General features: G+C 46.6%; 1 protein-coding gene across 1 annotated transcript; it reads left to right on the forward strand.

Moving 5' to 3' along the window:
• Positions 1-57: 57 nt before the first annotated feature.
• On the forward strand, positions 58-27,811 carry PDIA6 (protein disulfide isomerase family A member 6). Its single transcript, XM_056123525.1, has 13 exons — positions 58-193; positions 5,544-5,685; positions 10,584-10,641; positions 11,915-12,041; positions 15,488-15,582; positions 17,385-17,515; positions 18,147-18,261; positions 20,103-20,243; positions 21,200-21,284; positions 21,398-21,470; positions 23,327-23,485; positions 25,679-25,775; positions 26,830-27,811. Exons 1-13 carry the CDS (start codon positions 175-177, stop codon positions 26,896-26,898), a joined length of 1,311 nt encoding a protein of 436 aa, XP_055979500.1. The 5' UTR covers positions 58-174; the 3' UTR covers positions 26,899-27,811.
• The last annotated feature ends 128 nt before the right edge of the window (positions 27,812-27,939 follow it).

Genomic DNA, 27,939 nt, shown 5'->3' on the forward strand with positions numbered 1-27,939 from the left:
CTGCGGCCACGGCTTGGCGAGCGCCTTCCGGCCCGCCCCCGCCGCGCCTCCCGGAGCCTGCCAGGCCGAGCGAGGGCGGGACTTGGGGCGGCGGGGGCGCGGCGCGGCGGATCCGAGGCCTCGGCGGCGGCGGCTGCGGCGCGACGCGACTGTGCGTGCGGGAGGGACCTCGGCATGGCTCGCCTGGTGCTCGGTAGGTGCGGGGCGCCCGGGGGTGGGCGGGCTGCCCGAGCGGGCCCGCGTGTGCCTCGGCTTCCGTCCGGGCAACGGGCGGGCACGTTGCCGGCGTTTTGGGGTGGGGGCTCGCGGGCGCGGTCCTCGGCCAGGGGTGCTCGGGGCTGGGTGAGTGTGTGTGTGTGTGTGTAGGGGGGGGGTGTTGCGGGGTCCGAGGGGGCTCGGGAGAGCGCTGGGATTCATTTGCGAGGCGGTAGAAGGGGGAGGGGAGCCCCGCAGGGCGATCGGGGGCAAAGGGGGCCCGGGCTGCCCTAGGCCGGGGCCCCCCAAGCAACTCGTCGGGGTCTTGCAGGACTTGGGGTGCTTGGTGGGGGTGGATGGGGGGTCGCATTAGAGGGGGTGGGGGGGAGGAACTTCCGCAACTCTCCGCCGGGGGTCGGGGGAGGAGCTTGTGCTCGGGCTCGGCTGGCTGCTGGGCTGGGGCGCTTGGGGGCCTCTGGACGACCCCGCGGTGGGGCCGGAGCCCCCTCTCCCCGCCCCGGAGCCCAGCACCGGCTCCACCCTGGCGGGTCTTGGGTACAAAGGGGGTGCGAACTCTTAAAGGGGGTATCCGGGAGCGCCTCGGGGCCCTCCTGGTGGAATTCTTTTCCGACTCGTAAGAAATAACGAAATTAGCAAGCCCTGGCTGGCCGCGCCGGGTGGATGGATGCGGGAGGGAAGGGAAACGGGGCTCCCCAAAGCCGGTTTTCGGGTGCAGGGGCGCTAGGGAAAAATAAGAGTGCGAGGCAACTTTTCAAACCAGTGCTTGGGGCGGCCGCCTGCTGTAGATAGAGATTGCAGGGAAGCGGGGTGGCGGGCCCCGCTCTTGCTCCCTGGGCCTGGCGACGCGCCGACTGGCCTGTAGCCGGCCGGCCCCACCCCAGGGTTTGCCTCGCGACCACCCATCTCCCGCGCACGCCTGGGCGGTGTGAACCGTGGCAGCACGCGGCTCAACTAGCCTTGAGGCTCTCTCTGAGACTTGACGAGTTAATGCGTGTCCAAAGAGGATGCATCAGATTAGAATCTTTGCTGTGCCCCTGTCTGGGGCATGCACAAGAGGGGGATGCACCAGATTCGAGTCTTTGCTGTGCCCCTCTCTGGGGCATGCACCAGGGGGATGGTTGCACCAGAAACGAACTAGTTTCTGCTGCGCCCCTGTCTGGGGCATGCACGAGGGGCGAATGTGCCCGGGGGAGATTTCATCTCCGCTTAGCTCCTCTCCGATGAATTTTGACTGAGGTCTGCAAGAGTCGGGCTCTGCCCAGGAAGTGCTCGTTCTGTCCTCAGCCCTCAGCGGGTGGTTCCGCGCCACTGCTTTTGGGACCCAGCTCGCAGGTGTGGGGCATCAGCGGTCGCGGCTGGGATTTCCAGCATCCTTGAGTGCGGTGGAGGAGGAGGGACGGGAAGCCAGATGGCCTAGCCATCTGCTCTCACATTCCTGTCTGGAATCTCCGCGCTGCCATGCTCAGTTTCCCGGTGGAGCTCATTACCGGGGAATGGGGTGGCAAGGAGAACGTGAGGGCGTTACATTGGTCAGCGTTGACCTACTTCCTGTCTGATGTGTGCCCCGTTTTTTCCCTGAGGGATTTTGAGCGAGGGGTGGTTTCTGATTGCATACATGCAGTCACCTACTTTTCTGAATATTGTGTTCAGGGGCCTTCTAACCCGTCTAGTGCATAGAGCTTTTGAGGGGATCTAGGGAGGCAGTTAGCTGGCACTTTTTAAGGAGCAGATGCCTCTTGTAAGGACCGAAGAAAAAATGTGGCCATAGAGGGGCTGGAGAGATAGATAGGACAGCGGTTAGGGGGCTTCCCTGCACACTCCGTACCCAGTGCAAGCAATCCTTAGCACCGATAAGGGTCCCCTGAACCGCCTGGAGTGATCCCTGAGTACAGAACTAGGAGTAAAGACTGAGTACCACCAGATGCAGCCCAAATTCACAAATAGAACAAGTTCAGCCCCATCAACAGGAAAGGGGGAAGCGACCACCGTTTTTGTGTGGAAGGAAAGCACATTCCTCCGGTCCGAATGGTGGTCCCTTGGGAGCCAGCCAGTTTGTGAGCCCCCAGAAAGGAGCATGCATTCTGGGCTTGCCTGATGAGCAGGAGAGGGAAAGGGACTCCTCCCACCCCTGTCCACTGAATGCATTGTCTTGGCTTCACGCTACTGTCCTCTCCAGATCTCCGATCCATAATTGGGGTTGTATAACCCTGTTCTGTCTCTGAGGATGTGGCTTCAAGAAGGTTACCCTAACTGTGTTTCCATTTCCTGGTCTAAAAATGGACTCGATATAGACTACAGAGTTCTGAAATGAATGAATAGAAGTGTGTAGAATAATGTGCAGACCACAGAGTCATGGAAGTTTTATTAGTTAAAATGGCAGTTTTGGAAGGTAGATGGACAGATGAAATGTTAGCCATACATATCCCCAACCTCTCGTAAGGTTTTCTCCCTAGGAAATCTATTTGAGGGAGAGGAGGTGGGATTTTAGAATTTTTAGTATTGGTCTGTTGGTAATGAAAAATTGGCAGCAATCAGCTTCTTTGGCGGGGTGAAGACCATTCCTAGCTGTGTTGAGGGAAATGATGAACTGCTTTCTGTCACACCCGTTTTCCCCAGTGCAAAATCTGCCTTCCAGCGCCAGCTTGCATTTTGAGAGAACTAAGGTTACAGACAACTGTATAGTAAAAGTCATTTATTTAAATATATTTAGATTTCTCGGTTGCATAGGGAAACGTAAAAAGATCCACCAAAATATTAGTAGTGTTTTTCTAGTGCACCATTTGATGGTTCTTTTGACTTTTCCATCTTTGAAATTTTCACCATAAGCTCAGTGTATTGAACAGCCATCAGTTTATATTAGTTTTACAAAAAAAAGAAAGAAAGAAACTTCTTTAAAAGTAGTTGACCTTTGGGCGGAAAGGTAATGCAGGGTTTAAGGTGCTTGCCTTGCTGACAGCCCACCATTGTTTTATGCTTTATACTGTATATGGTTCCCCCTCTGCACCACCAAGAGTGATCCCTGAGCATAGCTACCTCCATCCCACCCCCCCCCCCAAAAAAAACAGTAGGTCTTCATAAAGGATCATTCTCATTTTCAAGTTTATTCAGAATTAGGACTCATATTAGATACTTAGTTTGCATGCTTTGTTAAGTAAATCAGACAACTTAAAAGTTTCTGGCAGCCCAAAGGGAAGGGGGTGAGGGGAGAGAGAGAGGAAGGGGGTTTTGGGGAGGGGAGGACATCTTAGTGGTGGAAAATGTACACTGGTGGACTGGTGGAGGGATAGATGTTGGATCATTGTATGACTGAAACCCTGACCATTAACAGTTTTGTAATTGTATCTCATGGTGATTTGGTTTAAAAAAAAATTCAAGTAAACATTTGAATATATTAACCAGCATAAGAAAAATTACATATGGGGTTTACAAGATATTTTAGGATGTAAGGTGCAGCCAGATTTGTCCCCCAAATAAAGAAATTAAAATGTTAAAAAATAAAGTTTCTGGCAGCCACTGATGTGCTAAGAGTAGCATACCACATTTGATGGGGTATATAGTAGAAGGCAGCCCGGCTCAATCAAAAAAAAAAAGTATTTGCAACAGGCTCAACTTGTAAGAACATGTTAGTAGTTCCTTATAGCTTAATAGCTCCAGGGTGAGATATAACACTCTTCACACACTTTCCTCTAAGGAGGCTTTTTTGAATCATTTTTAACTGATTATTCATAACAAGCAATAAAAAATTATTTAGGGGCAGGCTTTGGGGGTGGTGGGAATATTCAAATTAATGGTGGTGAGAAGGTGTAATGGTGGTGGGATTGGCATTGCAATAGCAAATGTAGTCAACTATCGTGAACAATTTTATAAAAATAAAATTTAAAAGAAAAAAAGTTTCTGGCAGCCTTGGAAAGATTACTGAACAGCATCATCCAATGGAAATCTATAGCTTTAGCTGTAATTTAAAATTTTCTGGTAGCCAGGGGCGGGAGAGATGGATGGTAGAGCAGGCAGGGCACTTGTCTACCGCGTGGTTGACCAGGTTTGGTCCCCAGCACCTCATGTGGCCCCATGATGCCCACCTGGAATGATCCCTGAATGCAGTCAAGAGTCAAAAATAAATAAATAAATAAATAAATAAATAAAAGAAGGGGGAAAACTTATTACTATTGTCAGTTGAAGATGTTGACTTATTAAATCTTTATCAGTACACAGCTTTTCTGCAAATCTTTAAGTACTACATCTTTCAGTGTTAATGTTTTCATCTTTTAGAAGATGAGAAAAAAAAAGAATCCTGGCTAATGTTGAATGAAATGAAATTATTCACAGATCTGGTTTCACTTAACATTGTGGATGGTTCTTGGAAACTAAAGGACCTATAATAAAACCAGAATCTAGAATGAATACTTTTATTTGTTTGTTTGTTTTTTCAGCAATAGGCAGCTGGGATTTATTTTTTTTCCCCCTCATCTGCCTTATAACAAAACGGCATCCAGGGGCCAGAGAGATAATCCAGGGTTAAAGTGTTTTGCTTGCCTTGCACACAGTGGACCCAGTTCAGTCCCCGGGCACTGCATATGGCCCTCAGAACACCACCGATGTGGCTCAGTCCCCCACTGCCCAAGAACCCCCAAAACTCAGCATTGGACAGGAAACTTATTTAAGAACCTGTTACACATTTACTGTTGCAGTTTCTCAAAACTTGTCAGCAATGTTAAATGAGCATTGACTGATTATTTAGACTGTGATTAAGCTTCTAGATTAGCCAACTGGAGGACACTTGGTTCACTCTATGGCCCAGCAGTGCTATTAGTGATACAGTAACCTTTATCCTTGTACACATGACAATTCTTTCTAAGCTTTACCAGCAACATTATGAGTCCCTGATGATTTGCTATGGACAATTGGTAGAACTAAAAAAATTACAAGAAAAAATTGTCTTTAAGAGTCCTAATCTTAAGGGAGACAATAAGTTTTCCTTGAAAAGTTAAATAAAGATTGTATGCTAATATCAAAATTGAATAACATAAGGAATGAATACGAGTTGGATTATTCAGGGTCACCAAACTAGATTTGACCTCTCAGTTTTTCACTGTCCCTTTTTTTAAAATCTTTTTTCGCTGGAACTTAAGAGATAAAGAGGGTGGACTGTGTTAGCTTGCTCAGCACTGCACAGGTGGGAGTAAACTGGCGGCGACTCCGACAGCAGCAGGAGCCACTTGTGACCCTGGCTGTCCTGCCATGGTCAGTGGCCAAAGCAGGAGCTGCCCAGATTGCCTGTTAGATGACAGACTCTGCCATTAATGATGTTCTTTTTGTCGTCACTGCAGGTGTGGTGAGCTGTACCTTCTTTTTAGCAGTGAATGGTCTGTATTCCTCCAGTGATGATGTGATTGAATTAACACCATCAAATTTCAACAGGGAAGTCATTCAGAGTGATGGTTTGTGGCTTGTAGAATTCTATGCTCCATGGTAAGTATTGTGAAATAGTTGTCATATATTTATGGTATTTTAGGGGGAAAATAGCATCTAGAAATGTCACTTGATTACTCCATCTCATTTAGCTAGTTAACTGCTTAAATACAGAGAGGTAGAGAGGGAAATGTGACACTCCACTAGGTTGCTAAAGGCCTTGTAGGCATTCCTACCCCTCTCCCACCCAGCCCCAGTCAGTTTTTTAAGAAGTGAGTATAGGTAGCTAATTGGTGCAAAAGAGCAGGAAGAAATTTTCATAATATTAAGGTGTTTCTCTTATGATGTGCTCATAGGATGAGAAGGCTGGCAAATCGATTTTATGAAGAAAATACATGGACAGAGGAAAGGGAAGGACTAATATCAGCTCTTTTATTTCCTGAAGAAGGTTTATTTAAAAAATAAGGGACTTAAAAGATTTGATTTAAGAGTCTGAGCAATAGGACAGCAGATGGGGTGATAGCCTGACGCGTGGCCCACCTGGGTTCCATCCCCGATAATCCCTTATGGTACCTTGAGCACCACCAGGAGTAAGCCCTGAGTATCACAGGGTGTGACCCCAAACAAACAACAACCAAACAGTTTCCCCTCATCCACATTCATCTGTCTGTTGGAATAAGTACGCAAATTTCAGACAAATGTCTTTATTTTTTAAATTATTATTAAAAGATGATTCATGGGCCGGAGTGACAGCACAGCAGGTAAGGCGCTTTTGCCTTACATTCAGCCAACCCAGGTTTAATCCCGGCATCCCCTGCAGTCCCCCGAGCCCTGTCTGGAGTGCTCCCTGAGGTCAAAGCCGGGAGTAAGCCCTGAGCATCCCTGGGGTTTAGGGTCAGAGATGAGCCTCGCCAGGAGTGATCCTGAGCACAGAACCAGGAGTAAGTCTTGAGTACAGCCAAGGAGGGAAGGGGACAGTGGTGGTGGGATTGGTGTTGGAATATTGAATGCCGTCACAACTTTGTAAACCACCGTGTTTAAAGAAACTGGGGTGGGGGTGGGGGCAGAAATTAAAGTGCCACTGAAATTAGAGGTGTGTAATTATATATAATTAGAATATATATAATCTATTGCTTATGTAGCTAAAACATTTTGAATACTGCTTATCTTTAAGAGCCCTTGATTTTTGTTTGTAAATTTTGAATAAGTTAATTCCTTTGTATTGATAAATATACAAACCATCACAGCTTTGAATACTTCTTTGGTGTGTTTTGGGGGTTACACCTGGAGGTGCTCGGGGGCCATTGAGCCTGGTTCACTTGCCTGCGAGGCAAGCGCCCTGTTTCCTGTAACTTACCTCTCTGGCCCCAACATCTTTGAGTACTTGTTGGAGTGGGGTTAGGGAGGGGCTCCAGGCAGTGTTCGGGGGGGCCCAGAGGCAACTCCCGGTGATACTCAGCCAACAGGGCTGGTGGTCAGTGCTAAGACCCAAGGACATGGTGCTTCTCAGGCCCTCGGGGCCATTTTGGTAGTGACTAGCCTTCCACGGCCACAGTGGTGCTCAGGAAGCCTGGTGATGCTGGGGACCAAACCTGGGTCAGGACACGCAAGGCTGTGTCCAAACTCCTCAGCTGTCTCCTGTTCCTGTGAGTGCTTTTTTTTATATAAAGCTTTTGCAGGTTAGATCTTTTCCCTCATTTATAGCATGAGCGGTTTGCCTTGTTTGGGAGAGGTATGATATGAGAGAATTTGCCTCATTTCTAAAGGAGACCAGGTAGTTCAAAGGGAAGGCTAGGAATCTGGGAGTTAATCACTAGGGCCCGACTGGCAGTGTTGTGTGATAATGTTCCAGATGGAAGAACACCAAACGGGAGAAGGTACTTGGAGCCTCTCTGTGGGCTCTGGATTTTTTCCTAGAATAAAACACGGCCCATAGGGTTGCAAAGGAGACCGAACATCGGAAATAACATTGAGCCAGAGAACATGGAGGGTAAGGTGCTTCCACTGCATGGTGCCGCCCGTGGCTGGACTCTCAGCTCTGCTGGTGGTCCCTCCAGCACAGGAATAGCCCCCGAGCTTCACCAGGCGTGGACCCAGCCCCCTCCAGGCCAGAAAACAGGACTGGCATTACCACATGTTAAACTCTTTGTGGGGTGTCCTGCTCCATTGCACCTAACAGCTGGCCACCATCATTCTGACATCTTCACCAAATCTGCAACATCCATAGTGCAGGTCATGGGAAGAATTGCCCTTTTATTCCTGACAAAGTCACATTTTGTATCTGTGGTGAAAGGCGATCTCCTGATTTTCAGTTAGTGAAAACAGGGCGCGGGGCTTTTTGTTTTTCGTTTTGTCATCTAAATTCACAGAGCCTCTAAAGTTTAAATAACAGTCCTTTGTGGAGGGAGCCCCAGGTGAATCACCCTCAAGTTAGAAGATAGCCAAATCTTCCATGGATGTGTGTGGCGTTTTGATTTGTCTTTGCATTGTTTAATATTGATGTTGAAAGTGGTGTATTTACTCTGAAAGTCTCTGTACTAAACTAAAAATTAAAGAAGTACAATGCTCTGTGAAATTAGGACATTTGAGGGCCAGAGCAGTATTCCAGTGGGTAAGGCATTTGCCTTGCAGGCAGCTGACCCAGGTTCAATCCACAGCATACTATATGGTCCCCCGAGCACCGCCAGGAGAGACCCCTGAGTATTACTGGGTTTGGCCCAAAAACTTAAAAAAAAATGGGACCTTTGAAAGTCTTTAGTTCTCCTAAACACTTATATCTGCAGAAGATATGTGTGTAGAAGCTATATGTCAATATGTAGAAGTAGTATATAGCTTATACATACTTATATCTTCTGGAGGTACTTATTATGTTCTAGGGAGGTGAGTATTTATACATATATAAGTAGTATGCAGAGGTGTGTAGAAGCTACATTTCAGAGCATTTGTCTCCCTGAAAGATCCTGATTTTTAAAACACGCACACTTGAGAGGTTGAGGTTCTGTTCCCGATCACTGCAGCAAAGCGAGTATTGCACTAAAGCAAGTACAATTTTTCTTTTTGCCTTCCCTGTGTGTATACAGGGAAGTTGTATTTGTACCATACTGCAGTCCATTACAAGTACAATAGCATATTGTTTTAAAAAGCAATTTGTAACATCTTAATTACACAACTCACTGTGAAGTGAGCAGATGCTTCTGGAAAAATGGCACTGATATATTTGCTTGGTGCAAGACGGTCACAAATTTTGAATTTGTTTGAAAAACTGCAAATATCTGAAAATCCCAACAAAACAAGATTTGCCTATAGTATCTCGAAGCTCCGACCCCTATGGAAGGTGACATTCCTTAGTGAGGAAGGTATCAGTGAGCTCTGTCTTAACCTTTGTTTCTGGAGGTGTCTTAACCTCTCAGGTGTCTGCTTCATCACCTGTAAAATGAAAATGATCTGGTCTGTCTGCAGAGTTGTGCTGGTTAAAGGAAATGCTGCAGGAATAGGGCTTGGTGTAGTGTTGGCATATGGCATTTGCTCGTTGGACCCCTCGAGACCTAATTAGAAGATTTACTTTGTTTAAAAGAAGAAACCTGGCCGAGGAGATGACTCAAAGGGTTGGGGGCACAGGCTTTGCAAATGGGGAGCACCAGGCTTGATCCAGTGGGTACTGCATGGTCCCCCCGTCTATTCTTGTGCCCTCTCCCCTCACCCCAGCACTGCCCGGTGTGGCCTCCCTCCAAAACTGAAAATAGAAGAAATCAAATCACCTATGAGTAAGCTCTGGTCTTTTCATATGGTGGCTGTTACACAACAAAAATGGAGAGTGTGTTTATATATGGTGGGATAAGCAGAACAGGTTGGTTTGTGTATGTGGATAAATACATGAATATACACAATTTTTTTTTAAGGCTCTGTATGTTTTGCCTTCTCACCCCCAAGATACTAGTACCTAAAAGATCATGGTTGTGGTATTGCTTCGGTTTTGCTTTGGGGTCCTGCCCAGCTCAGATGTCCAGTGCTGCTGCTGGCTGTACTCAGTGTTGGGGACCAAAGCCAGAGCCTCACTCAGACGCCCCCAGCCACATCCCTGAACCCAAGGTTGTGTTTTTGTCACTGTTTCTCTTTTCACGTTTTCATCACCCCCTGATAGGGCCAAGTGCTTTTCAGCTTGTTAGGTTTACTGATTTGGGATTGTGTGTGCATTTTAACTTGGCGCATTCAAAATCTGTCAGGAGACAGAGCGCTAATATTTAAGCGTAGGAGAGCTAAGCCCGCCGGTAAAACAAAGCAAAATAAAAGAAGATTGAACTAGATCAGAGAAAATTGAAAGGATTTCTACGAGGCTAATAGAGATTTAATCATCACTTGTATGGTTTATTTTAAAATGTAGGTTCTGGGTCCAGAGAGACAGCTCAACAGACTGGACCTTGGCTGTCCATGTCGGGGGCCTGGGTCCCATCCTCATCAGTTCTCCGAGCACTACCAGCTATGGCCCCTACCCACCAAAAAAGCCTACCAAAAAAAAAGCAATGTAAGGTTTTCAGGGGCCAGGGATGTGGTGCAGTGGTAAAGTGTGTGCTTTACATGTATGGAGATTCTGGGTTCAGTCCCAGGTACCACAACAAAAAGATTCCAAGAGCCCCATTTTCTAGTTGTTGGATCTTAGGAGTCGGCGTTTTGCCAGATGATTCAAACTACACATTGAATCACACTTGACTAGAGAACTTCTGACATTCCTATTCAGGTTGAAAATTACAATTGGAACTGGGTGTTTAAACTCTTAAAATATAATTAAGCAGGAATTTGGAAGCTGTGGAAATTATTAGATAAAGGTATGGAATCATATGATATGAAGGGATTATTATAGTCAAGTCTTGAAACTGAGCTCCTTCAGGGGCTCCAGGAGGATAATTTTTGAATTAGGGATCAAATACTAACTCTTATTTTGTGTTTTCATCCCATAAAAGGTGTGGACACTGCCAAAGGTTAACACCAGAATGGAAGAAAGTTGCAACTGCATTGAAAGTAAGTTTCAGTAGGGGCTGGAGAGATGGTACAGTGAGTAGGGAGCTTGCCCTGCACATGGCCAGTCCACATTCTGTCCCGACATCCCATATGGTCCCCTGAGCATTGCCAAGTATGACCCAAAAACAAAAGCAAGTAGTTTTCTACAATGTCCCCTTTCACCTCTTTAAATCAGCATGAAGCGCATTGATGCATACTGAGAAGCTAATTTGCACGATCACGATCACGACCATCCTGTTGTTCGTCGATTGCCTTGAGCAGGCCCCAGTAACGTCTCCTTCATCCTAGCACTGAGATTTTTTAAAAAGTGCCATATTCAAGGCTCTTTCAGGGTTAGGAGAATGAGACCCATCATTGTTACTGGTATTTGGCATATTGGGTACACCACGGGGAGTTTGCCAGACTCTGCCGTGTGGACAGGTAACATTCGGTAGCCTGCCAGGTTGTCCAAAGTAAGAATGAGATAATAAGATGTCCACTTCCGGTTGCTGGGTTTTATAGTCTCTGGGTCTTGGCTGTTGATGGGATTACATGGTGCCAGGGGGCCAGTTGGTGGGTGTGACCCCTGCCTAGTAGAATATGGAGGATCTGGGTGGAGGATGCTCAGCCCTGATCCGGGCAGGCTTGGAGATCTCAGCCCCGGGACCTGCATGCCTTTGTTCCTCTGCTGGTACCTTCATGCTTGTGGAGAGTGGACTCAGCATGGTGGTGGCTGGTCTTCGGCTGCTGGAGCCCTGGTCGGGGTGGGGAGGGAAACTCAACCCGCTCCCCTCCAAGGGGCCCCAGCGAGGACAACCAGGCACGGGGGCAGGAGACTCAAAATCCGGACATTCAAAATCCTAGTTTTGATTCCCAAATCTTGTCAGGAACCAGGGGCAGTATATATTTCCATATTGTTCCCTAGGGGAAGGGATGCAGTCTCCATGTTTTCACCTCCTGACAGTGCGGTGCTGGGGATGGACCATGGTCTTGCACGTACAAGATGTATGCTCTACTCCTTGGGTGCCTTAGTTACTTTCTTATTGTTGTTTGGTGGCTATTTCCCCTGGTGCTGAAGGCTTAACTCCTGGTTCTTCACTCAGGGATCACTCCTGGCGGTTTTAGAGGACCATATTTGGTGATGGGGATTGAATCTATTACTCTGAACTGTGATTCTCTGTGTAAACTCGACCCTTCTCTTTATTTTCTTAGCTTAGTTGGCATGAATCAGATGACAGGGTTTTGTGGCTCCTGCCTCAGATTAAAGAAAGAGATTGCCTTCCTTTTTCCATAGGATGTTGTGAAAGTTGGTGCCGTTGATGCAGATAAACATCAGTCACTTGGAGGTCAATATGGCGTTCAGGGATTTCCTACCATCAAGATTTTTGGGGCCAACAAAAACAGGCCAGAAGATTACCAAGGTAAGGACACTTTTCTTGGCTACTCCATTCTCCTGGTTAGAATTTTAATTTGAGCAAGTGGGTAGAAAGAGAACTTCAGATTCTGTTAACCTGTTAGCCCTGCTTTCTGCCGGTTTCTCAACCACTTTGTGTCTGAATTTCTTCATCTGTGAAATGGAATAGTGACTCCTACCCCTTCTGGTAAAGCTTTGAGGATGTCTTGTGTGGGGAAAGGATTCTTATTACTGTTGATGCTAGTGTAGACACAGCTCTATGGTAGTCCAGTGGAGTTCTCTGTACCCCTCTGTGTTTAGTAAGGATTTACAGATGTCTCTGAGCTGCCCTTCCCGTAGAAAAGGGATCTGGCAGTCTTTGACAGTTGGTAACATTACCAAGCTCGCTCAGAGGGGCGGGGAGGGTGTGTGTGTATGTACATGTACAGTCCAGAGGTCTGCCTTTTCCTCAGGTGCACATTAGAAGGGAAGGGATGCTCTATGTTTCTTTTCTTTTTTTTTTTTTAAGGGCAGTAGGCCAGATAAGTTGGAACCTCTGGTCTGACATCACAGCGTGGACAAAGAAGACCTGTCATTTGAAAGTCAGTTTCAATTGTCTGTTCATGTACCTGTGGAGTATTTTGCCCACGAATCCTTAGACCTGTGAACTAAGATTTGCATCGCAGGTTTTTAGTCTCCTTAGAATTAAAGTATCAGAACTTTTTTTTATGACATCTTATTGTCTCATTCCTACTTTGGACAAACTTGCAGGCTATCGAATGTAGCCTGCCCACAGGGCAGAGTCTGGCAAACTCCCCGTGGCGTACCAAATATGCCAAATACCAGTAACAATGATGGGTCTCATTCTCCTAAAGAGCCTTGAATATAATCTCAGGGCTAGGATGAAAGAGACGTTACTGGGGCCTGCTCGAGGCAATCGACGAATAACAGAATTAAAGTAAATTAGTACCACAAATTCTCCATGTTTTCTGAGCAGCCCCAGCAGTGCTCAGGGCTTACTCCTGGCTCTGTGCTGAAGGATCACTCCTGGTGGAGCTTGGGGGACCACATGTAGTGCTGGGGTCCTTCACCTCTGTACTATCTCTCTGGCCCAGTTTTCTCTGATTTGTAGATTCCACTGACAATTAAAGGGAGAAATCGAGCTTGAGGACTCCCAGGGCTCACTGTTCTTCTAGTCACCCTCTTTCTATCATTTCAGATCTGACAGACATTTAAGATCACTGGAATTACTCAGTAAAGCTTGTGTTTGTGGTTCTCAGGAAAGGATTGGGGATAGAGTAATACTTTATGTATTTAAGTTTAATACTTTATTAATGTAATACTTTTGTGGATCATTTAATAAAATTGTGGGGTTTTTTAGGGGTGGACGGTTTATACCTGGTGCTCGGGGGTCTCTCCTGTTGGTGGTCTCGGCTCTACTCATTGCTGGAGATCAGGCCCAGAGGGGCCTATGCTACATGCTTTCCCTTAGAGCGATCACCTGGGCCCTGGCAAAATTTTGTTTTTTCTCTTTAAAGAGAAAGGATTTGGGGCCAGAGTTTTAGTACGGTGGGCAGGACACTTGCCTTGCATGCGGCCAACCTGGGTTTGATCCCCAGCACCTCATACGGTCCCCCCAAGCACCACCAGCATCCCTGAGCACAAAGCCAGGAGTAAGCCAGGAACACAGCCAGGTGTTGCCCAAAAACAAAAAGAGTAAATTTTGTTTTTTCTCTTCTGTTCCTTGGGAAAGAGTTCTGCTTTCTGTGAGAACGATAAGTTTCCACTGGGCAGGGGTGGAGCTGAGGAGTATGAGTGGCATCGAACAAGCGTTGCCGTGCTTGTCTTGAATTGTATTCCACTGACAGAAAAAAATATATATCAAAAAAGAAAAGTGGAGGGAGTGTAGAATCTGGAGGGTGAGTGGCTTCGAGCTACCTCCTACGCTTGCTTAGTAGCTAGAGGGGATACTTAACTCTCCTGAGCGTGCTCCGTGTTGGCACAGTGGGGGTGTGGAAGCCAATTTGAGACCGAGAAATTTCATTGAAGCTGGTATATGTGTAAAGCATTAGACTTGGTTAGTATCTCTGTGTAGTTGGGTCCCAATACCTGTAGGTGAGCTGGGCTTAGCTAAAGCATTTCTCCTACAATTCAAGCTTTCAAGTTTCATTAGTATTTTTTTTTCTTTCTTTTTTCTTTCTTTTTTTTCTAGAAATAAACACCTACTTTTCAGAATATTGCATTCACTTTGCTGTTATACAAATGTATTTAGAGAAGGGGTGACATTTGGTATGCTACCTACTGTGTTAACTGCCAGGAGGGGGCCTCCAAGATAGTTTGACACAGTCACCGGTGTTCCTTTTTATTACTGGTTGATTGGTTTGGGAGGAACACTGGGTAGGGCTGGGGGGATCATGCGGTGTAAGAGACTGATCTCAGGGCACCTTTGTGCCAGCCCAGGGCACCTATCTGCCCAGCCCTCCAGTTACTTCCTCTGCCTCACATCTAGAGTCTTATTTAGGATGCATGCACTTAATTAGGATGCACGCCAGGACATACAGATAGATTCTGAATGTCACCGTACTGAGTTTTCTTTCGTGAGTCCAGTCAGAAATCTTAGGTTTTATTTCTTTCTGGACAGTTTGATTAGGAGACACTTTTTAAAAGAAAGGGAAACAGAGACTGGAGAGGGAGAGGGAGAGGGAGTGTTACAGGTAAGGCACTTGCCTTGCATGTGGCTAACTTGGGTTTGATCCCCAGCACTGCGTATGGTCCCCTGAAGACTATCAAGAATGATCCCTGAGCACTGCTGGTGTGGCCCAAAAGTAACTTCCCACCCCACCCCACCCCCCAAAAAAGATGGGGGAACAACAAAAGATGAAATGCATGTGAAGAGGTTGTGTTTTGCCCACAGTTTGAAGATCAGTTTCTGGCAGGCATTAAGCTTCCACTTCTGAGCCAGTGCGCAGCCTTTCTTGAGCAGAGAGTCTGGGGTAGCAGGGCTTGCTACTGTGTTAGGGCGAAACCAACTGTAGAACCCAGAAGCTCAAAATGCAGTATTTTCAGTGTGATAGAGAAAACACCAGGTTTGCTTTTCAGATACTTTATGCCCTGCTTTCTCCAGTCTTTTTCTTACCTTGTCAAACTAAGTTTCTCCAGGTTTTCTTGTATTGTCCTTCATACTTGGGAATTTCCCCTTTTCTTAACTAGATGAAGTTGCTGTAAATGTTTCTAAGTCCTCATTAGTAAAATTCTCATGTGTAGGTCAACAGGAAGTTCTTATTCCTAACGTAATCTGGGGAAGAGGAGTTACTTGGTTAACGTGCCCTGCAGAATGCATTCTGGGGTGAGATCACCTTTCCCCTCAGTCCGTGTGCTGTCAGGTCTGGTAGGACATCCACTGATGCTGGACTGTTCTTGGAGGCCCGCCTCTCCTCCCTCCCTTTCACCTGTCCTTCCCTTGTCCCCCGGTAGGTGGCAGGACGAGCGAGGCCATCGTGGATGCTGCGCTGTCCACCCTGCGCCAGCTCGTCAAGGATCGCCTTGGCGGCAGGAGCGGTGGGAGACAAGTAAGTGAGCCTTTGTGGTTTGAGATGCGGGTGACTGTCACGCCCGAGGGGGCGCTCCTTGGGGAAGATGGCTTTCATTGTTTTCTCTATATCTTAAATTGATAAACTTTAAAATACATAGGAGGGGTGGGGGATTGACTTGGTGCCGTGCATGCTTCACATGTCTGAGGCCCTGGATTTGATCCCTGGTAAAATAAATGCATGTCTGTCATGTACCTGTTTATTATGTATGTAAATAACATAGCGTGTAACATGTTGCTTTTTATTAATATTTCTGTATGAATTTTATGTATAGATTTTAAGATGAAAAATAGAGGTGGTTGGCTCAGTGGGCCCTGAGGGCTGAGGTGGGGGTTGGTCAGCCTCCCGTTCTGCTGGTTTCCCCTCCTCAGAACCACAGCTGCAGGCTCAGGCCCCCCAGCGCGGCTTCCTGGACTCAGGGCTTGATTCAGTGAGTTTGAACTGCAGAGGGAGAGAGAAACCTCCTTGCGAGTTCTTTTCAGAGAGCCGGAGAGCCGGCGGGCAGGCAAGGGTGGGCATGGATGTCCCTATGGCCTCCTTCTGTCTGTGGATAGTTCTTCATAGGGAGGGAGAAGTGTGTCTAATGGGTTGGTGCTTTAGATACCCTCGTGTGAAATCTTTTTATGAAAAGGCATTAAATTCTTATTGATAGGGATAAAATGGCCCTTCCCCTCTCCAGTGAAACTCGCATTATACAGATTCGGCGCTTACCTGCAGGTCCTCTGCTTTTGCCTTTATCTTGCACGTTTAATGGCCCGGTCTTACCTCCCCGCCCACCCCCCATGACTTTTAGCCCAGGCAATGGTGTTATTAGCAGTGGTAACTTATAGGGCTAGTGTCTGGAAGAAAATGTTCTGAAAAATACAAAGGGTCGAATATTATTTTTCACTTTCTTGGAAGGTAGAGGTTTTATGGAAAGGTAGTGGCTATAGTTACGTATAGACACTGGGAATGACAAAGTTTCCATTACGGAGACTACTTTCTGATTTTGGCAACCAAGAGTGAGTGGGGAAATAATCTCGAATTTGAGTATCTGCATTAACTTTACATTTACAAAAAACATGTAAAGTCAATACTAATTAAGAGAGAACAGCTTTTTTTTTTTTTTTGAGCCAGGAGCTAAACCCTATCTTAAAATCACAAGCCATGGGCTTGCCCTTGAGCTGTATCTTTGGCCTCCTAAGGAGTATTAAAACAAAACAAAAATATCCCTGGAATAAACCAGCTTGAATCTGAATTGGAATAGTTTTATAAGGGGGAAGAGAGATGGTACAGCGGGGAAGGTGCTTGCCTGGCACACAGTTGACTGGGGTTTGATCCCTGGCATCCCGTACTGTCCTTGAGCCTCACCAGGAATGATCCCCGAGTGCTGGGATTAGATGTCTGACCACAGCTGGGTGTGGCTCTTTAAAACCCAAAAATGCAAGTGTTAGGAGCCATGAAGTGAGCCGTGTTGAGGTTCTGGTAAGACTAGAGATGCGGCTCAGAGACGTAGAGCCTTAAACATAATGATCCCTGAGTTTTCTTCCCAGCACCACCTGCCTCTCTCCCACCCCCTCAAACCACAGGGTGTACCTGCCAGAGCCTCCAAGCACAGCTGTAGTTCAGGCTGGGCAATATCACCAGTTTGAGTAAGATCTTTTTTTTTTTTTTTTTTTTTGCTTAAAACTCAAAGGCTTTGTTAAAATATAGAAGCAATTATGTACAGATAGCTCGATAGAATAGAAATTGTGTTCTCTGGGGCAAAGTTACAGTTTAATGTTGAATGTCACGAATTACAGGGTAGGAGTGAAAGCTCAAGTAAGAAAGACGTGATTGAGCTGACAGACGACAGTTTTGATAAGAATGTCCTTGACAGTGAAGATGTTTGGATGGTTGAGTTCTATGCGCCCTGGTGTGGACACTGCAAAAAGTAAGTCCTTCTTACCAACTCCTGTGTTTGGCATATCGAATACTCTCGGTAGCTTGCCGGGCTCTCCGAGAGGGGCGGAGGAATCGAACTCGGGTTGGCCATGTTGGCCGCTTGTAAGGCGAACGCCCTACCCACTGTGCTATCGCTCCCAAACACAGTAACAACAAAGTCTCCAATGGAGACGTTACTGGGCCCGCTTGAGCAAATCGACGATCAACGGGAGGGCCTTTACCTTTACCTTTACCTTACCAACTCCTGTGAGTCACTGCGTTCTTAGTACATTCGCAGGATGGTTTTGTTGCGTGGCCTTACCTCTGGCAGTCCCCCACTCGTTCCATGAATTTGGTTTTATTTATTGTCGATTGCACACACAAGAGAATTCCTGCCGTTCAGTGTAAAGAGCTGAACCAGGTCATAGACTCAAGATCTCCAGGAAAGTTCTGACTCTACACAGACGTTAGACATAGGCATTAGTTACCAAGCATTTCCTGCCTCCTGTTTTCAAAGGCTGACAGGGAAATCATGAAGCAAATTTGTGGGACGCAGACAAGAAGGGTGGTCCCCTTTCTTAACGGCACTCAGTGGTTTCCAAGTGGGATTTACCTCCAAAGTAACGAAAATTTTCCTCTAGCCTGGAGCCTGAGTGGGCTGCAGCCGCCTCCGAGGTGAAAGAGCAGACAAAAGGAAAAGTGAAGCTTGCTGCCGTGGATGCTACAGCCAATCAGGTTCTGACCTCCCGATATGGGGTAAGTCTGGTGACTGCTGGATGAGGTACACAGGACTTAACAACTGGTCCAGAGCTTTGGGTCTCCCATGCAGGGGAGAGGGTGTGTGAACACACAAAAAATAAAACGGCCGGCAGTCAGGCCGCTTCCCCACTCCAAGGAGGTCGATGGCGATGGTCAGGCGAAGGAAGGAACCGAGGGCCAGGCTGGTTGGTCTTAGCAGCGATTTATTACATGGAAGAGATGTATGTCATGGAGGCCTCAGGAATCCTCAAGCACGTGCGCCTTTGTTCTCCCAGCTTCTGTCCTCAGCCCCATCTTCCCAGGTTCTCTGATGCACGTGTCCCCCCATAGAGCCCTGAAATCTCCCTTATATAGATCATAGTACCTCTAAAGGGCGCAATATAGTGATGTCATCAAAAGGAGTTGCAGAAAGAAAATTGAGGCGGCAAAACATACATTGTTTCCTTACATCCACATTGTTTCCTTACATCCGCAGGCCAGTAATACTGGCCTCCGGAAAGAAGATACAAAGCCAAGCTGAAACCTTTCACAAGTACTTTCACAAACTGCAAGCACCTTGATTTGCATCCCAAAGACCAGCCTGGCTACCACCTGAGATCTGCATATCTAAGACCAGCCAGGGTTCTGAGAGAAAGGGGAAACTGTCTCAATATATGAAATCATTTACTGAAGACAGTTTGAAGGGGAGAAAGCAGTCTCATCCAAGCTAGTCAGGACACACGGGAAAACTGCTTCTAGGACGTGTTTCTCCTCTCCTTGTCCTACCAACATATAAGCATACATTTGTATGGACACAGTAAGAAATACTTTGAGCTTATAGAATTGCTCTCCTAGGGCCATCTCGATCTCAGATTGCAGTGCTCAGGCCAGATATCTTTCCTATTCCTAGCAGCAGGGCCCTAGTCTTGTCGTTACTTTTGGATCATGACATCATTTGCCTATGATCAAACTCTTAACTTATAGTTAAGAATCGTGGCACCTTGGCCTGGCCCATCGCGATGCCAGGGTAGCACATAACTTAACGGCTTGCCCTGGTTCCATCCAGTCCCACGTCGGGACCCTGCCCTTGGGGTGCTAGGAAGTGAGGGCAACTGAGGCTTAAGTTGAGAAGGCAGATGCCCAGGAGTGAATAATATTCAAAGCCAATCAATTCCTAAGTTATAAAGCATAATATTAATTAATTGTCTTCCTGTATCTATACAAAAGGACATTGCATTAAAGTGAACTGGTCAAAAGACATAAGGAGAGGAGAAAGGCAATATTAACTTACAGTACAGCTTCAGTGTCTAAGAAGGATGAGACCTTACAAATTGGTTGGGGAAGAGAGCATAGAAGTGGTTACAAACTGACAAAGTAATGGGAGTGACTCGGGAGCACTGTGATGGGTACAATCTGATAAACCCAAGCTCCGTGTACTCCAACAAGAGGGTTGATGTTTAGTCATTTCATAATAAAGTTACACTATGGCTGCACCTGAAAAACCTTTAAACTTGGACCCACCAATTTTTATTTTTCTAGCATCTTCACTACTCTGTGTTACAGAAACACATGCAGCTCTTCTTCAAGTTTTCACAAACTGTTCATGCGGGCTTTTGAAATTGTCCACTTGGTCTAGAGCTGAGATATTAATATTAAAGTATCCCTCCGGGGTTTGAATATGGTTAGCTGGGTCTGCAGTCAAGATGTTGAAATCCCTGATGAGCAGACCTGTTCATCCCTTAGACCTTGATGCTAGCTGGGGAATATTTGGGTACTCCTTTTTAAGATGGTTTAAGAAGTGATAAAGATTCTCTTATCTCTTATTTCTCATTAAGTATTAATTTGATTTTGGTGAACAGATTAGGGGATTTCCTACAATCAAGATATTTCAGAAAGGCGAGTCTCCTGTGGATTATGATGGAGGACGGACCAGATCCGATATCGTGTCTCGGGCCCTGGATTTGTTCTCTGATAACGCCCCTCCTCCTGAGCTGCTTGAGGTACACTGCGTCCGCCCCTGCTGCTGGGGCAAGTTCCTGTCCCCGTAGGAGAGGCGTCATGGGAAAAAGACAGGCGTTAATCTTCGCCAGTAATTTCTTCCCTTCCCTCCAAAATACTTCTGAAGTGTTTTATTGCTTTTAAAGTGGGCAAAATTAGTCTGATAAAGTGCTGCTTATCCTAACTTGGAGTATTAAAACAGTCACCTTGACAAATGTACCACTGAACTGCTTAAAATAGAATGGACCCAGTCACTGACACATGCTGTTATGATACTTTTCATAGATTCTTCTTTCCTTTTTGTGTTACACCTGGTGATGCACAGGGGTTGCTTTGTACTCAGGAATTACCCCTTGTGGTGCTCAGGGGACCATATGGGATGCTGGGAATCAAACCTGGGCCGGCCACATGCAAAGCAAATACCCTACCCACTGTACTATTGCTCCGGCCCTCCTTTAAATTCTTAGATGAAACCTAGGGATACAGACCCCCCCCCCATTTATAAATGTGAAAACTGAGGTGCAGGGATCCTTAAAAAATATATAAAAATAAGCACATCTGTTTATCTATACAGCGGTCAGCCAGCCAATGCCCAGGCATTCTGATTTCAGAACCAAACATTAATACATTGCCTCACCACCAGTGCGGGTGACTGGGATAGGAATAAAACACAGGACTCTTCTCGAGAGCGTTACGGTCGGTACATAAGGGGAAGAAGCCTCTTGTACTTATATCACTCTGTTCTTCAATGGAAGTGGTGATGTCTTCGTTTCCAGCTGTATTTCTGAGTTCTGTTTAAGGGTCTGGTTGGGGGGCTACGCTGAGCAGTGCCCAGGGTAGATCCCAGAGTCCCCGTTTACAAAACGTCTGTTCCAGCCCTTTGAGCCATCTCCCTGACCCTTGTTCTCGACTTCTCTGGAGTCTGGCCTTCCAACATTCGATGTGTCTGGTTCCGCAGATCATCAATGAGGACATTGCCAAGAAGACGTGTGAGGACCACCAGCTGTGTGTTGTGGCGGTGCTGCCCCATATTCTCGACACGGGTACGAGCAGCACCGAATCGCTGTCTGTTAGCTGTTCTCTGAGAACACCTTCTAAGTAGATTCATGTCAGGAACTCCCTTTATTTTCATTAAAAACTCTTTTTGTCTGTTTAGGAGCTGTAGGCAGAAATTCTTATTTGGATGTTCTTATGAAGTTGGCAGACAAATACAAAAAGAAAATGTGGGGGTAAGTTATTGAATTTACTGTTGGTGTCATTGGGGTAGGAAAGTATACTACTTCTGGAAAGTGCCAGGTTCTCTCAGTTTTCTACACGGTCCCATTTCTGGATTCACGTGGACTTTTTAAGATACAGAGCTAGGGGCCAGAGTGATAATACAGTAGGTAGGGTGTTTGCCTTACAGACCCGGGTTGGCTCCCCGGCATCCCATAGGGTCCCCCCTAGCACCGCCAGGAGTAATTCCTGAGCGCAGAGCCAGGAGCATCTCTGGGTATGACCCAAAAAAGCAAAAATAAATAAAAGATACAGAGCAAGTCTAGGTGAAATGTAGTGTAGGTCTCCACCGTTACCAGTGCAACAGTGTATTTTTTTCCTATAGGAGTTATATTTTAAGTGCTAGTTTGGGCTAAGGCTAGCAAAAATAACCCAAATCTTCCATTAGTAACATAGTTGAATTCTAGTAAAATCTAGATTAAAAAGCAGAGAAACTTTGGGGTTTTGTTTTGTTTTTGTTGTTTTTTTGTGGGAGGCACACCAGTGGTTTACTCGGGACTTAACACTCCTGGCGGTCCCGGGATACCATATGGGGGTTTTGGGAATTGAACCCAAGACGAGCAAGACAAGCGCCCTTCCTGTGGTATTATCACTCCAGCCTGGAACTTCAGATTTTAAAATCGAAGTCTGCATCTGTCTCCTCCCCCCTTTCTTTGTGCTTTGCTTGTCATCCTCACTGATCTGTCATTTCCCGGCTGGGTGAGTCTTCCTCCTGCCAATCCCTCTCACAATAGATTTGCACCTTCTCCATCAGAGCAGTAGTATTTGGGTGTGCCCACAGAAAGGCGCTTTCAGAGGTCTTGTTACTCTGCACTACTGTAAAATTCGGGTCAAGAAATTTAAGCGTTTTTCTGTGCATGCGAATAACGAAGAAGTTAGACTTTGTGAGGAGCAAACAGGTCTGGGGAAGTAACTCAGAGCTATAGAGTATGGACTTTGCATGTGGGGCCCCGTGTTTGACCCCCCACTACTGTGTAACTTCCTGAGCATCAGGATAACCCTGGGCCACCAACATGGGTGGCCCCAAAACAAAGCATAGAAGACTGACCTAAAGAGAGAGTGTAAGATTCCAAATGCTATGGGTAGAACTCCTGATGGACGAAAGGCAGAATATTGAGACCCGGGATCAGAATGGTGGTACAGTGGGTTAGCACTTAACCTTGCATATGGGTGACCCAAATACATCCCCACCACTGCATATAGAGTGCCCCCTGAGTACAGAGCCAGGAGTAAGCCCTGAGCATCTCCAAATGTGGTGCCCCCTTCCCCTCCTCACAAAAAAAGAAAAATTGGGACCAAGGAAGGTAGCCTATGGCTGACCCAGATTTGATCCTGGCACCCCATATGATCCCCTGAGCCCCACCAGGAATCATCTCGGAGCATTACCAGGCATAGTCCCCCCCCCCTCCAAAAAATGTATGAGGTTAATGAACATCTTGGGGATTGGTGGGGGCGTTGTTTCAGGTAAACGAATAGATTTGGGGAGACTTAAGGAGTTAGGATGTAAGGAATGTGAGAAGCACGGCGGTTAGTTTAGACAACATTGAGGGTGGACCAGAGGGCTCAGCTCCGATCCCTGCTGCCCCATGATTCCCTGAGCATTCTGCTGGAGTAACCCCAGAGCACTTCCAGCTTTGTTGTCATCATCCTCACACTCATCCTGACCCACCCCACCCCCCAGTTATTAAAAGCATTGTTAAGAACAGCTAATTAATGTCTACACCTATTTCATTCCATGCCTTCTTTGAAGTGTGTGATCTTTTGCTTTTTAATATCGGTTCGACTGTGACTCCCCACTCTGCTCTCCTAGGTGGCTCTGGACAGAAGCTGGAGCCCAGACTGATCTCGAGAACGCGCTGGGCATTGGAGGATTTGGATACCCCGCCATGGCAGCCATTAATGCACGCAAGATGAAATTTGCTCTTCTTAAAGGATCTTTCAGTGAGCAGGGCATTAATGAGTTCCTCAGGTAATTCCTTGGTTCCTTTACTTGCCTTTTGTGGTGGTGGTGTGGCTTATTCATTTGAAACCAGGTGTAAATAGGTGAGGCCTTAACTCACTGATCATGACGCTGCAATTTGTGCTTCTCGCCGTCTGGCAGCCTCATTAAATAGATGCTACTTTCTTTCAGTTACTGAAATTTAAAATGCTGAAATTATCAATAAATCGAGTTTCAGCCATATGGTGACTTTTACTATTGTCCGTAATTGGTGGCACAGTCTATCCCACGTCAGGTGGCCCACACTGGCATCGGCAGCTTCTGTGGAATGATTTTGAATGTGGTGTTCTCGAGAATGAGATGTTTATAAATCCACTTTTAAGTGACCTTCCTGTACCTTGTGTGTAAAATACTCTTCCGTGGATGTATCCTGCAGAGTGAACTATATTCCTCTTTCTCTCTGCCCTTATGCCACCTGTGCCCTTCTGTGCAGATGGCATTGAGTGCCTCCTACTTCTGCACATCTCCCGTTGGCTGGAAGCACCCACGTCCCCCCAGTCCCCGTCCTCTGTGTTTGAACCATGGTGGTTTCCATTTCTGGGTATTGGCTTATTGGCTTCAGGGCCTAAGTATGGAACTACATCTCTGGTTACTACTAGAGAGCCTGGCTTACACTAAGCTCTTGGTAAATATTTTATCAGGGATAGAATTCTTTTCGAAATAGTTTCAATTAGATAGAACTTCCCTACCCTCTGGGAACTTACTGCTGAACAGAGCACAGCCTGTAGACAAAAGGTGGTAAAACCGCACTTCATCCCTTTCCAGCAGCCTCTGTGGCAAAAACCTTAGGAAACAAACATGGGTTAGATGTGATGCAGTTATTGGAAATTACAGGTTCTCTCGGTGACCTTCGTTTCACCCATATTTACTTTCCACGTACAGAGACGGGAGAGGCAAATGCTTCGTGGGGAAGGTGCGGGTAGAAGCAGTAGCATGTGGTAAACCCGAGACAGTGACATTTGTGTTTGAAATTACATGGGTCACTAGCTCTCAAATGTCGTGCCTTGGAGGTAGGAAGGAGCCCCAGAACCCAGCCAGCTACCAGTGGAGAAAATATGTGGGAACAAATAGAGAGGCAGCAAAACAGTGCCAGTGTTCCGCCTGTGGCCCTGAGTCATGTTTTTCTGGGCAGTGTGTGAAGCACTGCCAGGAGGGCGCTTCAGAGACCAGCAGAGCTGAGGGCTGGGCTACCCACCCGGGGCCACACCAGGAAGACTCACAGACCTGCCACAGCCCAAAGATAAAACTCCCGGGCAGACCCCGACTTCAGTCACCTAGGTGGGGCTGGGCTCAGGGCGGTCACGCCCACCTCAGCAGGTGAGGAATTGCTAGCATTACTTCTCTCAGTGCACATGCGAACCGGCTGTCGGACAGCCCACCAAGGGTTAAGAAGCAGTGAGGCTACATTGACCGTTTGTAGATGTAGTGGTGGTGGTTCGGCTGTATCCCAGCCAAGGCAGTGCAAGTGACGCCTGTCTATCTGAAAGGGACACATTGTGCACTAAACTGGAGCCGCAGGCAGCAATACAGGGCTGTGTGTTATAAAGGCAGAAACGAAGAGAAGGCCCGAATTTTTATATTCAGTTTGTTTGAAAAGGAACAGTGGTAGGCGGTTGCCTTCAGTTTTCAAATACCAGCTCCATCCACCAAGGGTCCAATACCCAGATGGCTTTTCATTGACCTCTGAAGAGATGAATGTTTAAAGCACCATGTTTGGAGCCAGAGGTGACTAAGGGGTTCGGGTGCTTGCCATGCACTTGGCTGTCCCCTGTTAGATAGATCACCAGGGCCACATACGGTCCCCCAGCACTGCCAGGAGTGATCCCTGAGCGATAGTGGGTGACTGGCTAAAAAAGTGCCCCAAAATATCCTTTTAAGAAAAGCGTTTCTGCGGTCTGTTTTCAAGTTCTGCTAATCGCTGTTGGGTTCTCCTATGATCTAGGTTAACGTTTAACAGTCCTTATGTACTTGATGTGTGTTTCAGAAAAATAAGTCTGTTGTTGTTAATAATCTAATGGGAACTAGCTTGATCCGATGCCAAGGCCTTGTGCAGGAATCAGAGCTATTGTTGTACTGGAAGTAGGATTGGTCAGTCATTGTTAGAGAACCCTGGTTTGCATCAGCTGTTCTGACTGTGTGCCTCTCTCGGGTGTTTCCTCCCAGGGAGCTCTCTTTCGGCCGTGGATCAACAGCGCCTGTCGGAGGCGGGGCTTTCCCCTCCATCAGCACCAAAGAGCCTTGGGACGGCAAGGATGGCGAGGTGAGGACCGGACCTTCGGGGGGGTACAGGCGCATCCCTGTCCTGTCCACTCACCAGTCAGCCACGCCTGCTGTCGGACCTCGGTTTCAACATATTGCGTGCAGTCTCGTCATTGAAGGGCTGTTGGGGAAAATCACCTAAACTCTTTGAAATTGGGAGCTGGAGGGATAGTACGGGAAACACTGTGTGCCTTACATGCAGCCACATGGGCTGTGACCCTGGCTTGAGTCACCACCACCACATGTGGCCATCCTGAGCACTGCCAGGGGTCACGCCTAAGCACTGAATCAGGAATCACCCCTGATTCTGTGCACCACCAGGTGTGGCCTGAGCCTCACCCAAATTTTTTTTAAAGGGGGAAAAATAAAGGCGGGGCTGGAAGGGGGTGGTAGTGACAACTGAGTTTAAAAGAAAACTGAAATAATTGTAGCTTGGCATTTGATATACTTTGGGGGCAGGGATATACACCTTGCTCGGGTTCTCTTATCGGTGCTGGGGGGTCATGAGGTGCCAGGAATCATACCAAGGACTCCCCCATGAGAAGCCTGAGCTTTCTCTGCACCTGTTTGATACTCGTGACAGAAACCAAGTCTCATTGATAAAGTTGCCTTCTGATTCTTAGCCCATAGTGGTAAATATTTAATCTGCGTTTTCATTCACTTTATTGTAAGGAAATGTCATACTACAGCTTTGACATTAGCACTGATGGTCACACTCCCCACCACCTGCAGGACAGTTAAGTTAGCTGTCTCTTTTTGTGGGGGGCTACTGCTGGGCTTGAATCCGGGCCTTCAGCATACAAAGCACACGCACCAGCCTGTTGAGCTCTCTCTGCCCCTGCTGTCACTGTCAAAGATGTTTGGTCGTGTTTCCTTTTCGTTCCCAGCTCTTCCATTTATGTAGTAGAGAAAGTTCAGAGCAGGGCCTGGACCTAGTTTTGTGAGCCCACATTCCTTTGTAGAAGTCACTTTGCTGCCCTGCAAAGAGGTGGTTGGCTCCTGACTGGTGGTGACAAGACCCTGCAGGGCTGAAACAGCGGCTTTTGTTTTTTCAGCTTCCCGTGGAAGACGACATCGACCTCAGCGACGTGGAGCTGGACGACTTGGGGAAGGACGAGTTGTGAGACACTCAGCGCAGACTTCAGTTTTCTTTTCTTGGGAGCGTAATTTTTCAGCAGTGAAGGAACATTCTTAAAATGAGATGGATCTACCAGTGGCCTTTTTAACTGAAAAGTAGCGTGCTTGATTGGTCATTTGAAAACACTGCAACAGTGAACTTTTGCATCTCAAGAAAACTTTGAAAAATTCTATGAATTGTTGTAACCAGTGCATTGGGTCATATTCTGTCACATAATATTTTGAAGAAAACTGATGGGCTGTTGAAACACTTTTCCCTCCCTCCCTCCCTCTGCTGCTTGGATGTTTTGGAGGTTGTTTCTTATGTGTTTTTTTTAATGTGATTCTTTCATTTGAATATTAATGGATTTTTTCCATTAAAGAATAAAACAATATTTTGGACAATGCCAATTAAGTGTCCACATCATAACCTAGAGCTCAGTGTTTAGGCAGGAAGTTAGTAGTAGGAAGGGACTGTCCTGATGTCTTCCCTCCCTGAGTTTGTGATTCAAGCATTGCCATCAGGAAGCTCGTCACAGCACACATGTGCCTGCGTGGCCACGTTCTCTCAATGTGATATGAAAAACAAGTTGATGCGTATGGTGATGAAAAAAGGACAGTTGTTGGTTATTAGCAGCCTGATATCTTGTCTTTGGGCCATCACTGGTGACTAAGAGGGAGTATAGCTGGTTATCCAGTTAGCACAAACCAGATTTTGTGCTACCAGTAGTCTTCACGAAATGCCCACTAAGATGTAAACTAAAGCAGCAGAGTACTAATTTCTGGCAGCCCCCATTTATGTAAAACACTCAGAATGAAGCTTGGAATTATGTTAGAAGATAAGCGAAGAGACAATTCAAAGGAGTTAAGAGCCTTTTATTGTAACTTAAAAAAAAATAAATACCATACAACTGTAACTAACTTTTGTGAGCCATTTCTCTAAAACTCTAACTTGTGTAGGGCAGTCCTAGTAACCTGTTCTCTAGTGTTGGGAAAGAAACATCTGGTAGTCTGCGTGACTCTGAAAGATCTGGGTTTCAATTCGTTCT

This window comes from Sorex fumeus, unplaced genomic scaffold (assembly GCF_029834395.1).
Source record: "Sorex fumeus unplaced genomic scaffold, SorFum_2.1 ptg000006l, whole genome shotgun sequence".
NCBI classification, from domain to species: Eukaryota; Metazoa; Chordata; class Mammalia; order Eulipotyphla; family Soricidae; genus Sorex; species Sorex fumeus.

Bases quoted from the DNA above. Each gene is read 5' to 3' on its own strand.
- PDIA6 (XM_056123525.1), top strand. The intron at 10,642-11,914 runs GTAAGTTTCAGT...CTTTTTCCATAG, and splicing joins AAGTTGCAACTGCATTGAAA to GATGTTGTGAAAGTTGGTGC. The intron at 25,776-26,829 runs GTGAGGACCGGA...TTGTTTTTTCAG, and splicing joins GGGACGGCAAGGATGGCGAG to CTTCCCGTGGAAGACGACAT.